At 46.0% G+C, this 13049-nt stretch overlaps 1 protein-coding gene across 1 annotated transcript in view; it reads right to left on the reverse strand.

Moving 5' to 3' along the window:
- Window positions 1-387: 387 nt before the first annotated feature.
- PRPF8 (pre-mRNA processing factor 8) overlaps window positions 388-13049 on the reverse strand; it is a 27516-nt gene continuing 14854 nt past the window's right edge. Inside the window, exons 25-43 of the mRNA XM_079797513.1 lie at window positions 10162-10409; window positions 9879-10058; window positions 9561-9696; window positions 9285-9454; window positions 8998-9127; window positions 8731-8877; window positions 8376-8536; window positions 7889-8080; window positions 7390-7627; window positions 7123-7251; window positions 5428-5541; window positions 5174-5347; window positions 4712-4905; window positions 3271-3510; window positions 3033-3174; window positions 1394-1534; window positions 1136-1275; window positions 832-1034; window positions 388-684 (exon numbers count right to left, since the gene is read on the reverse strand). Coding sequence (XP_079653639.1) covers window positions 530-684; window positions 832-1034; window positions 1136-1275; window positions 1394-1534; window positions 3033-3174; window positions 3271-3510; window positions 4712-4905; window positions 5174-5347; window positions 5428-5541; window positions 7123-7251; window positions 7390-7627; window positions 7889-8080; window positions 8376-8536; window positions 8731-8877; window positions 8998-9127; window positions 9285-9454; window positions 9561-9696; window positions 9879-10058; window positions 10162-10409 — 3234 coding nt within the window. The 3' untranslated portion in view covers window positions 388-529. The remainder of the gene's footprint in view (window positions 685-831; window positions 1035-1135; window positions 1276-1393; window positions 1535-3032; window positions 3175-3270; window positions 3511-4711; window positions 4906-5173; window positions 5348-5427; window positions 5542-7122; window positions 7252-7389; window positions 7628-7888; window positions 8081-8375; window positions 8537-8730; window positions 8878-8997; window positions 9128-9284; window positions 9455-9560; window positions 9697-9878; window positions 10059-10161; window positions 10410-13049) is intronic.

Here is a 13049-nt window from a genome sequence, read left to right on the forward strand (position 1 = left end):
CGCAGGGCTGTCACTGGCCTCAGCCAGAGAGCCAACTGTCCAGGCATGTGCCTGTGCCCTGACCAGGAGTGACATAAAGCTTAAGGGGCCAGGCGGGCACCATAGCTGCAGAGAACAAGTCACAAGCTCCCAGGCTCAGGAAATGGCAACTGCTCCAAGGGATGATTTGCAAGTATTTTGGAGCAAGATTGGCAAATATGGTCAAGGTGGTAGGAGTGTGAAAGCCCAACCCCCATCTCAGTTCCCAGCGTCTACTGGATATTTAGCCCCACAACCCCTGAGGTGGGGTCCTCCTTTCCCCTCAAGGCAGAGTCCAGCCACCTGCCAATCCTACACTCAGGATTTGAGCTCAGAGGGGAAAAAACTCAAAAACTCCAATTTATACAAAATTTATTATACTCTGTTCAGGATTACAGGAGTCAACAACACAACAACAAGCACGAAATAGAGGAAAAAGGGGGCAAGCTGATGAATGTCACCAGCTAGTCTGCGGGGGTTAGGGAGTCTGAAGCAGGAGGTGAGGACACAACTAGGCGTAGAGGTCCTCTCGGTCCGCAGAGTAGACCTCCCCCTCCTGCAGGAGGGCGAAGTTGAGGAAGTGGGAAGGCCTGTGCACCTCGTGGTAGAACTCTTTGGGGTTTGCCAGCTGCAGCTCATACTTCATGTTGGGATCATGCCGTACACCTTGGAGTAGATAAAAACGTCCAATATTAACAAGGTCCACCTATCTCACCCAGCTGGGGCCCCTGGGCCATCTCCAAACCAGAGTCAGGCCCCAGGTGCTAAGGATGATGGCCTAACCCCATCCCCTTCCCTGTGCTTCCCCCTTACCCATAAAGTTGTAGTTCCATGAGGACTGGGCAGGGACCATAAAGAAGCCGAGGAAGCGGTCTGACAGCAGCATCTGGACCCTCTCGTAGTGCGAAGGTAGGTAGCCCTTGGGGTTGTTGCCCTTGTCTGTGTTCTGGCGACCCCATTCATAGCCACTGGGGGTCAGCTTGTAGGCTGTCAGTGTGCAGGAGCCTGGTGTGAAGCTGAAAGAGGGATGAGGATAAAGTCAGAGCTTAGGCCACCATTCTGGGTCCTGGCCTGCAATGCTGGCCCATTCATACTTTCCATGGGGGCTCAAGCCCACCTGCAGGTGATGATGATGGTTTTCTCGCCATCCCAAGATGGATTGTCAGCCATGATCTTGGCATGGGTGGTGACATCCTGGGGCGAAAGCTGGGGGGACTCATTGGGCTGAGTGTGGATCCAACCTAAGGGTTCCATCTCCTATAGGCAAAGAGCAGTAAAAGACGATTTAAAGCCCTATCTGCAGACAGGAATCCCATGCATGAGGGTAACGTCTGCCTTCCCTCCCCAACCCTGGCAGCAGAAAACCCCCATTGACCTTGAGATACTCATGCTGGGGCAGCTGGCTAGGCAGGTGCACAGTCTGGTGGGTACCCCATTGTGGTACCATCACGATGCAGCGGATTTCCTTCACCTGGGGGTTATCTGGTGGGCTAACCCCATACAGGTATCCTGCAATCTGGAGACAAGGAGATCCAGAATCAAAATGATTTTTAGTACCAGCCTAGACCTGGGCTCTTAGCCCTGTGTTTCCTTCACTTCCTTAAGAACAAGAGTTTCTCAAAATGTGGTCAGAACCTCTCACATCAGAATCACCTGAGACCCGGCTGGTGTGGCTCAGTGGTTGAGTGTCGACATATGAACCAGGTCACGTTTGATTCCTGGTCAAGGGCACATGCCCAAGTTGCGGGCTCAATCCCCAGTGGGGGCATGCAGGAGGCAGCCAATTGATCGATTATTCTATCATTGATGTCTCTACCTCTTTCTCTCCCTCTCCCTTCCTCTCTGAAATAAATAAAAACATGTTTGTTTGTTGTTAAAAAAAAGAATCACCTGGATGCTTGGTCACAACATTAAACATGGACCTTATCTCAGAATGACCACATCAGAATCTCCTGAGTGGGGTCCAGGAATCTGCACTGCTCCCCAGTTGATTATTTAAGTATAGTCCATAAACAAATGAAAACTTCTTTAAACCAGCAATAGGTGGTATTTTAAGTTCTACAAAGTTAAGAGGACCTGTGCTCCTATAAATCACCCACACAGGATATTAACAAATATTTCAAACTCATCAAACAGGCCATAAATGGTGTCTCATAACACGTGAATTTCCCTAGTTACTAGTAAAGGTGAGCATTTTTTCATATTATATTTGCCATCCGTAGTTCCTTTTCTGAACTACATCTGTATTCTTTGCCCATTCTTCTAGTTATCTTTAAAAAATTAACTTCTGAGAATTCCCTATTCTAGATCCTAATCCATTATATCTATGGTTATGCAAACAATTTGTTTTTAGGGTATCTGTTGTGGTACCCTTTGACAGACACACACGTTATTCATTTTGATTGTGGTTTTGTGCTTTGTGTCTTATTTAGAGGGCTATCCCAAAACTAAGGTGATAAATGTTTTCTTCTAATATTATACAGTTTATTTAGTATTTTACATTCTAATATTTATTCCACCTGGATTTTATTTGGTAGGGATCTAGATTCCTTTCTCTGATTGCTTCAATATCGTAAGGCATCCTTAATCCTACAGACTTGATATACCATATTTATTATATGCACACGAATGTTTCTGTATAGATGCTATTCTCTTAATTGCCATAACTTTATAATGTTTTGATATCTGGTGGGGGTCAAAACCCTCCTTACTGTTTTGGCTATCCTATAAGAGTAATATGCAAATTGTCCCCTCGACCAGGAGTTCGACTGGAGTTCGACCAGGGGGCGGGGCTGGCCCAGCAACCGCCCTCAATTCGCCCTCAAAATCCCTGATCTGTGGGGCAGGCCAGGCTGGACTCCACACATGCACAAATCCGTGCACTGGGCCTCTTGTCCTTGTATATTTACTTTTCCATGAATCTTGAAACCTCAAGTTCCAGGAAACCTTAGGTGAGTTGTAGATACATAAAATGTTTGGCTAACACCGTGGCCCAGCTGAGCACACTTACTCACTTGGGCCCGAAGGTCAGATATGCAGATGAATTTCTTAAGCACGTTCTTGGGAAGGATATAGGTGTAACCAGTCTCCTTGATATCATCAGATGAAACATAGATGTGATTGGTCCTTAGGTGCAGGTTGGCAGCAGAGATGGCCCTAAAAATAGGTAGGAATGTCAGCATTTCTCAACCCAAACACTGTATATAGCCCAGCAGGCCCTTCCATCACTACCCCTTCAGCCCCTTACAGTACCTGACCCTCCATTCAGTTTTTGATGAGAAAGTCTGGGTCTCATAGTTGCTGGTGGTGGAGGTGATGATCTCATCCCCGTGCTTGTTAACAGTACGAGTCTGTGTTGCAGTCAGCTGTGACTGTTCCTTGGTCTGCTTCTCAATCTCAGCTATCTGCTGACGCTGCTGTGACGGTGCTGAGATCTCCATACCCAGGATGATGTCTCGAATTTCTGATTGTGTCAGTGATGCCACATTCACACTGTGGGGACACTGTGGGTCACACTATGATCCCTTCCCCTTGATCACTTATGGCTCAATGGCAAGAATGTAACTTGGTGGTATATGGGAACCCATATTATCCCAGACAACCCTCAAGTGACACTTGTAAAGGAAATGTGAAGTGCAGATGTATTAATACTAAGATTTGCCACACCCCAGGATGGCCCTGTGCAGGTGCACTTTTCAGCCAGGCTCAAACCTGCTCAGCATCCATACCTCCCATTTTTCCTGGATAAAAAGTGCCCTACCACAGGACAATTCTCAAAAACAGAAACCCTGTAACATGTTCTCAGAGCTAGTATTGTCAGTCAACCTAGGGGATACTTGAAAATCTACAGACACCTTTGGTTCCCACAATAACAGGGAAGGAGAGTGAAGAAAGGTATGTGTGTGCTATTAGCAGTGCTACCTCAGGGCCTGGGATGTTAAAACTTCCTGTAATGCATGGACAATAAAGAAATGCCCTGCTTGCCCTGACCGGTTTGGCTCAGTGGATAGAGCGTCGGCCTGCGGACTCAAGGGTCCCAGGTTTGATTCCGGTCAAGGGCATGTACCTTGGTTGCGGGCACATCCCCAGTGGGGGTGTGCAGGAGGCAGCTGATGGATGTTTCTAACTCTCTCTCCCTTCCTCTCTGTAAAAAATCAATAAAATATATTAAAAAAAAAAAGAAGAAGAAGAAATGCCCTGCTCAAAATGGCAATAGTGCCTCCACTGAGAAACAATGCCCAAGAGTCAAAATGAAGCCCCAAAACAAAACAGACTCTTCCTTCACTATCTGAAGACACTGCCTTCCTTTCTTCTATAGGCAATTCCCAGGACAATTTCTTGAGAAACAACTGAGGCTAAATGTTAAAAAAAAAAAAAAAAAAACAGAAACTGCCCTGGCCAGTTTTGCTCAGTGGATAGAGCATCAGCCTGCAGACTGAAGGGTCCCAGGTTGGATTCCAGTCAAAGGCACATGCCCAGGTTGTGGACTCGATCCCCAGTAAGGGGTGTGCAGGGGACAGCCAATCAATGATTCCCTTTCATCATTGAAATTTTATCTCTCCCTCTCCCTTCATCTCTGAAATCAATAAAAATATTAAAACACACACACAAACAAAACAGAAACCGTGTGCTATATCACTTATTTCACCCTTTTTGTCTCTTCCATCTGCCTCCCCATCCCCCAATTGCTCACTTGTTTTTCTTGCCGTAGTCGGCCAAGATAAGATCTTTGAGCTGCACCTCCACCTTAATCCATTCCTCGTCAGTCAGAGTGGGCCAGATGTGGTGTGGCTCTGTAATAGTAGTCTTGTCTGGCTTCAGGATCACCTTTGCCCGGTCATTGTTCACATGCAGGGCACGCAGAATCAAGATGAGGCGGGAGAAAGCCTGGAAAGAGATGAGACCAGACACTAAATGTTCTTTCCCTTCCTGGATCCTATTCTGTCATGGAACCCAGGAATTGATTTCAAACTCTAAGGTGCTACCCCCTACCCATGAATCAACTTGATATGCAGAGCAGAGTCTCTGTCCACACGCTGAAGATGTGAGAATGGCCCCCATAAGGGGCCTGTGGTTAAAACCAAGGCACAAGATTTTCTCGTGGCCCCAAACACACTCCTCTTAAAGTGATCCTCTTCATGAGGTAGCTTCATACCGTGTAAGATGAGATAGTCTTGAGCCAGTCATCATAGAGGTTAAAGAGAACCATCTGGGGCTCAGTGGCTTTCAGGATGAGGTCCCCAAACTTTTCCACCTTAAGACAAGCCTGGAAGGGCAGTTGGAGCTCTGACCCTTTGATCACGATATTGGGGAAGTCCAGCAAGTGCACCTGAGACAAGATCAAATCCAAGATCAGAAACAGCCTGCAGGTCTCGGCTTTCCTTTCTCCTAACCTCATCCACCTCTCACCTCCAATGGATCCAGCATGCCCTTTCTGGTGACAATGATCTGCTTAGGCTGCTCCTCCACAGGGAGAGATCGGATCAGGGCAGCCACTTCCTCAGCCGTCTTCCACTTAGCCAACTAAAAAGCAAGGGAAAGAAACAAAAATTGAATCTCCACTCTTCCAGGTAAACCAGAAGACTCAGTCTTTAAATAATCAAACTATGTTTCTTTTTAAAATATATTTTTATTGATTTCAGAGAGGAAGGGAGAGAGAGAAACATCAATGATGAGAGAGAATCATTTATCGACTGCCTCCTGCGCGCCCCACACTGGGGATTGAGCCCACAACCCAGGCATATGCCCTGACTGGGAATCGAACCATGACCTCTTGGTTCACAGGTAGACGCTCAACCACTGAGCCACGCTAGCTGGGCAAACTATTGAGCACTGTTAGGTACTTCAGTAGTAAAGTAAGAGGTGTCAAATGGCCTTGCCCAAAAAGGTTTTTCTACCTAGCTGGCTATATAAAACTCATACAAGCTGGTATTTGATTATACTACACTCTATCAGGGACAAAAGAAATTAAGGCTAACGGTCATAAAGAGCTACAGAAAGAGGTCTTAAGGAATGAGTAAGACTGTGATAAACAGAGGAAGAGCAGAGTTCATTCTAGAAAAAAAGATATATGAGCAAAGCCACAAAGGTGGAGAGGAACATTAGGGTTTTGTGATACTAGGATCCCAGACTAACTGCACGAGGAAACATGCCATAAAGGAAGAGAAACTGTGGCTGGACAAGGTATAGCTCAGTCAGATATCAAGTGTCTAGGAAGTCAAAGAGGAGGTAATTCAGCAAGGAGGGGCAACAAAAAGCTTTGAGATAAAGAAATTTGGTGAAAGTGACATTTTATTTTTTAAAATCTACTTTTTTATTAATTTCAGAGAGGAAGGGAGAGGGATATATAGAAACATCAATGATGAGAGAGAATTATTGATCAGCTGATGGAGCTTGCAACCTGGGCATGTGCCCTGACTGGGAATCAAACCATGACCTCCTGGTTCATAGGTCAATGCTCAACCACTGAGCCACTCCAGCCCGGCAGAAAGTGACATTTTAAGAATGCTTATTCCTGGCTCTCCCTCTAGGGAGCATGCCCGTGCTATTCCCTTCCCCCTCTTCTTTCCCTACAGGCACTTATTTCCTAAATTCCAAGGGACCCCATGAGACTTGCAACCAGAGGAGCAATGGACAGCGGCAGTTCATCCCAGGCAAACCCTCTGAACCTGTCTCCAAGGCCCCTTTTCTCTGACTCCTCTGTGAGCCAAAGCAGCCCAGCCTGGGCTCTCTTGTTGCTGCTTCTATGCCCGTCCTTGTTTCACTGTCCTAAGTGTGTTTTTGCTGTGGTCAATAAATCATTGCTTGCTTTTCTACAAAAAAAAAAAAAAGAATGCTTGTTCCCTTTAGAAAGATAATTTTTGGTAGCTCTGTTCAAGAGAGGTTAGAGGTAGGAGATTCAGAAAGCAAAGACCAGCTGGTAGGTAATGAAGGACCTCACACACTCTTGGACCTCCTATAGGAGAATACTTCCCAAATTAAGTAATTTGGGGGAAAAGTTCAAATAAGATGCCCCCAATCTTTCAGAGAAAGACTTTCTCTCACACCCACACACCAAAGATTAAGAGACAAGTTTCTACAGCCTCTGTCCTTTAACCAGCTCACCTGACCCAAACGCTTCTGTCCAGCCCACACAGATGTGTGGATTATCTTGAGAAATAGCTGCCCTGTGCGTGGGTTGAAGATGAAGATGGCCCCATTGATGGGCTTGGTTGTCAAGTTCCCTTCAAAGGTCTAAAGAATGATTACATCAGTTAGTACAGCCTGGACACAACCACCCTGCCTTCATGCCAATATGCACACACTTGCCCCATCACCCTCCATCAGGCATCTAGAGCCCCACACCCCTACACTGCTTGTAGCCCTTCTCACCTTGTGAATAGTCACTCTATAGACGTTAGTGTCATCCACAAACCAAATAATCTGGTTGGAGAAGAGTTCACCATAGTTCTGAGAGGACAGATAGGGCTCAGTGGGCTCAGATGAGTAGAGCTGCAGCCCCTTGCGAATCCGTTCACGTAACACATACAAGGCAGGGTTTGCCTTCATGATCTTGGCCATGGCCTGCTGTATGAGAGGCTTGCTGCCTGGGAACCAGTTTCCATAGGCACTATGAAGGTGGAAGAGGCAAGAAAAAGTTAGACCAGACTGGTAGCTTCAGGAACAAGGCAAACTGAAACTCTACAGAGGAGGAAAAGACTGTTGGCCAGGCTATCAAATGTCTGCTCATATACACAGAGACAGGGAAGAAAGAGTCAGCAACCCAGAGGAGGAAGAGCCAAACCTCATTGTAGCTGGGCAAACGAAAATAACACGTGTATGTCAAAGTGTGGGGCTGATGGAAAACACATGCTTCTGAGCCCCATCTTACCTGTGCAGGTTATAGGCCAGGTCAATGGCAATAAGCACTCCCGTAGGTGAAGGGTAGATACTCATGTTGTCTGTGGTGTAGTCCAAGAACTTGGCCCGGGCATAGCGCTCAATGTCATGGGAATCATAATCCCCCCAGCGCAACTGGATGTCAATCCAATACTTCTGAGTGGTGGTGCTGTCCATCACATCCCTGAGGGTGGAGAGAGGTTAGGAGTCCAGGCTTCCAGGAAGCCACTGACACAACCACAAGAACTCTCAATCACTATATCTAAATCTTAAAACCAACCCCTCTTGCCAGTTCCAGGTCAGCAAGACTCCTTAGAGAATCAGCAGGGTTGGATGAGGGTGTCCATAGGATCCAGGGATAGCACCAGTTCCAAGTTAGAAAGAAAGGACAGGCAGGGACAATTCCTAAAGTAATACTGCTAGAAGAACAGGAAAACTAAGATTCCTGGATGCCTAGGGCTGGGTCATAAGGCACTTACTTCGAGTCTGCCAGCAGTGAGGGCCGGGAAACATTCCACTTATAAGAGGCAAAGAGCAGGATATCTGCACAGGAAGAGTTCATTTTATAAGACTTTCGGGGGTGGATTGTCTCCTTTTGTACCGTCTCAATTTCCAGTGCATCCAGTTCCTGATCAAACACCTGGAGGCAAAGGTGGAAAGGTTATGAGTGGCTATGGAAGCCCACTTAAGAATAAAGGCTTGTAGAACTTAAGATAATGTGGCATCTGGTACCACAACAGAATTCCCATCCTCAGAGTTTCCAGGGTAGGTTTACTATACCCAAAGAGGTGACCTGACTTTTGATGGCATCCTCTCCCCTCAATTCTAGCCCACCTGACACAAATCCATAACGATGCTCTCATGGATCTTCTGCCACAAGTGAGCTCGGAAGATCTGGATGAGAGAGATCTTCAGTGTGGGGATCTTGCCGTGCATGAAGATACCTGTCAAATCCAGTTGCACCTGAAAGCCTACGTATACCTGACAGGAAAAAGAAAGTTACACTAGAGGTCAAGAGACTCTGGTTCTCAAGACATAATAAAGAAAGTACAAACACTTGTTTTTATCTTCTGATCTCCCATGTCTACCAATCACACTCACATTGGCTCGGTTGATGGTTGGAGACCACCAGAGGGTGAATCTACGATTGGGAATCTGGTTCAATCCTGATCGCTGAGCATTAGTTAGCTTCTTCCACTTCATAGACTCCTCAAAACCACTGGCCTTCTCCCTGGGAAGCAGAAGAGACCAGGCAAAGTGATGTTATGCCATCTCCCAGAGTGCTGTTGACCTCCTGGGGATGGCTGTTGGAACACATCATAGCAGAACACAGGCACACAAGGGGTGAGCTCAAAGAGTTGTAATAAGTCACTGCAGAGAATCCTCACCAGAAAAGCCCCTCCCAGGTAGGAAAGTAAGTGCCCTTGAAGAGTGTGTGTTCCAGAATGCCTTCCACACCACCCAGGGCCTGGATCATATCTGTACGGTAGTTGTTCAGGTTCCAGAGCTTCCCATCATGCCGCTGGTGTGTCCACCAGAAAGGGTTCTGCTTCAAAACCTAGATGGCAAGAAAAGTATGGTCACAATTCTAAGCGCCTACTGTCCCAGGATGGCCACGGAGTTTCCTAATTCAGGGAAATTGTTCTATTATCCCCTCCATGTACCTGGTACTGCTTAAAGTCAGTTCGAACACGCCAGCCCTTATCATAAGCCAATGTGTGCCGGTCCTTCTGGAAGAGGGTGTTGATTCGAGGAATGCCACGATCCCATGAATCTTCTAGATCTTCTAAGGTCAGTCGTCTGCCAAAGAAAAAAGATAAAAGTGAAACGTGCTCATATGAAGAGTTAAGGAAACTTACTGACCAAGGATAAACAGGGGCAGATTTAGAACCTACTTCCTTGTCTCCATAAAAATGTCATGCAGAATTCAAAGGTCATGCCTCCACACCCCACAGGACTGCTATGTCCTCCAGGATACCTACCTGTTCTGAGCAATGGCCTCTTGTCTCTTGAGTGCATATTCAGCCCAGACCCGCTGAGAATCAATAAACTCACTCTCCCATGGCTGTATATAGCGGTACAAGTTGGGAATCAGCTGATCTTCTTCATGGCTCATTCCTGAACGAAAGTGTGTGATACCTACATCTGTCTGCTTGGACCACCTGTTTTGGGGGACAACCAAGATTAGAGAAAAAAATAAAGCCTAAAAGATAAAGAAACATCCGCTTCCCTTAAGGTCTAGCAAGATTTTCAGCCAAGTCCTACCTGAGGTCAGACTGGGGGATAAGCACGTGGCCCATTGAGAGCATGCCGAGTCCACCCAACTCCTTAGGGGTGTAGAACACAACGGGGGGGAACCGACTTGGCATCTTGGAGTTGAGGCCAATCTTGATACGTGTCTGGATCTTGTTCTCACACTTCACCAGCAAGTCCAGGAGTTCCTGTGTGTTCACCACAGCCTCCCGAAAGTATGTCATAAGGCCAATAAGAGCTGTGTTCCACTTATTCACAATCTGAAGATAGTGGGAAAGAAATTACAGATGAGCTATTGGTGTAGGGGAAGACATGACAGACTAATTCAGTTAGTTATATTGTCCCTAGTTCTCAAGAAAGATTTCAACTTAACGTCATCAGGGAAGTATATATATATATATATATATATATATCAAAATCACTGGAAGATACAACTTAGCACCCATCAGAGTAGCTACAAGACCGTGACAAGTGTAAGAACGTGGGAAAAACGGAACTCTCATATACTGCTGGTGGGAATGTGCAATTATAAAGCCACTTTGAAAAAGTCTGGCCATTCCTCAAAAGGTTAAAACAGAATTACCTTATAACCCAGCAATTCTACTCACAGGTATATGCTCAAGAGAAATGAAAACATGTCCACACAAAAATGTGTACACAAATTTCATAGTAGCATTATTCCTAATACCCAAAAAGTGGGGGGAAAACCCAAATGCCCATCAATTGACAAATGGATATACAAAATATGGTATATCCATATGACAGACTATTTAGCTATGAAAAGGAGTGAGGTACTAATATATGCTAAAATATGAAAGAGGCCAGACAAAAAAGGTCACATACATTGTATGATTCCATTTATATGAAAAATCCAGAATAGACAAATCCATATAGACAGAAAGTAGATTAGTGGTTGCCAGGGGCTGGGAGTAGGAACAATAGGAGTAAGTGATAATTTCTTTTGGAAGTGATGAAAATGTTCTGAAATTAGACAGTGGCAATACCTGCACAATACCCTACCTAATAATAGACAAATATGCAAATTGACTGCACCTTCGCTATGCCAAGTCACACCCACCAACCAATCAGGACAAGTATGCAAATTACCCCGACCAAGATGGCGGTTAATTTGCATATCGAGACGGCATAGAAAGAAGCGAAGAGCTGCAGAAGGGAGCAAAGCTGCGGAGAAGCAAGCAAGCCGGGGCGGTGAGAGGGGAGAGAAGGGAGGAGCGGAGGCGGGGTTGGGGGAGAAGGAAGGAGAGCGGGCGGGCTGGCGGAGAAGGGAGGAGCGGAGGCGGGGTCGGGGGAGAAGGGAGGAGAGCGGGCAGGCTGGCGGAGAAAGGAGGGGAGAAGGGAAGAGCGGAGGCAGGGTCGGGGGAGAAGGGAGGAGAGCGGGTGGGCTGGCGGAGAAGGGAGGAGCGGAGGCGGGGTCGGGGGAGAAGGGAGGAGAGCGGGCAGGGCGGGGTAGAGTGCAGCAGGAAACCCTATTGCAGGATTCTTCCTGCAACGGGAACGCTAGTTATGAATATAATGAAAACCCACTCAATTGTAGACTTTAAAAGTGTGAATTTCAGCACAGCTGGCGTGGCTCTGTGGTAGAGCATCGAACTATGATTCAGGAGGTCACGGTTCAATTTTGGTCAGGCCAGATGCTTCAGTTGTAGGCTCGATCCCCAATGTGGAGCATGCAGGAGGTAGCCGATTAATGATTCTCTCTCATCATTGATGTTTCTATCTCTCCCTCTCCCTTTCTTTCTGAAATCAATACAAATATATCTTCTTTAAAGTGTGAATTTTATCTCAATAAAAAAAAAAAAATTGAGGCAATATAAACACTGTTAAAATAAGACCAAAGCCCTGGCCGGTGTGGCTCAGTTCGTTGAACGTTGTCCCATGTACCAAAGGGTTGCTGGTTCGAGTCCCTGTTAGGGCACATGCTGGGTTGGAGGCTCGATCCCCAGTGGAGGGGCTGCAGGAGGCAGCTGATTGATGTTCCGCTCTCACATCAATGTTTCTCTTTTTCTCTCTCCCTCTTTCTTCCTCTCTCTCTAAAATCAATAAAAATAGCCCAACATCAACCTATGAAACAGGAGGTCATGGTTTGATTCCCAGTCGGGGCATATGCCTGGGTTGCAGGCTCGATCCCAGGTGTGGGGTGTGCAGGAGGCAGCTGATCAATGATTCTCTCTCATCATTGATGTTTCCATCTCTCTCTCCCTCTCCTATCCTCCCTGAAATCAGTAAAAATATCTTTAAAATAAAAAAATCAATAAAAACATCTAATAAAAATAAGACCAAATAGAGTCAAAATCCCAGAGTGGGCAGTGGGAAAAGAAGGGATGAGAAAAAAGTCTTAAAAATTAATGGAGAGGCCCTGGCCAGAAAACTCAATTGGTTAGTGTCATCTAGATACGACAAAGTTGTGGGCACATACAAGAAGCAACCAATGAATGCATAAATCTCTCTCAAATCAATAAATTAAAAAAAAAAAAAGTTTTTCAATGGAGGGAATAAAACTAATGGGATCTCAGAAACTGCCTTCCTACTGTAAGCAGCTAGAAAAGTAAAGGAGATATATAAAACAATGTTTTTGGGAAACTGGCAAACAGGAAGCACAGACTATGACCCTTGAGAAAAGGGAAGCAAATAAAGTGAGCCCCACAACCGCCCCAGCTTACTGCCTAGTGGCAGTTTCCAAGCTGCAGCACAAACATGGAGGGGTAAGGAAAACAGCCCAATAGGCTCAATGAATCGAAGAGACAAAGATTAGAGTTCAAGAGGCCAAAGCAACTAGAAATTGTGTGAAGAAAAGGAAGATACACAGAAAGATATCTCTGGAGATCCATGAAGGGATTGCCCCAAGTTTCTGACTGAGTCCTAATCTGTATGCAGTAAAA

Source organism: Cnephaeus nilssonii (genome assembly GCF_951640355.1).
Source record: "Cnephaeus nilssonii genome assembly, chromosome: 19".
Taxonomy (NCBI): domain Eukaryota; kingdom Metazoa; phylum Chordata; class Mammalia; order Chiroptera; family Vespertilionidae; genus Cnephaeus; species Cnephaeus nilssonii.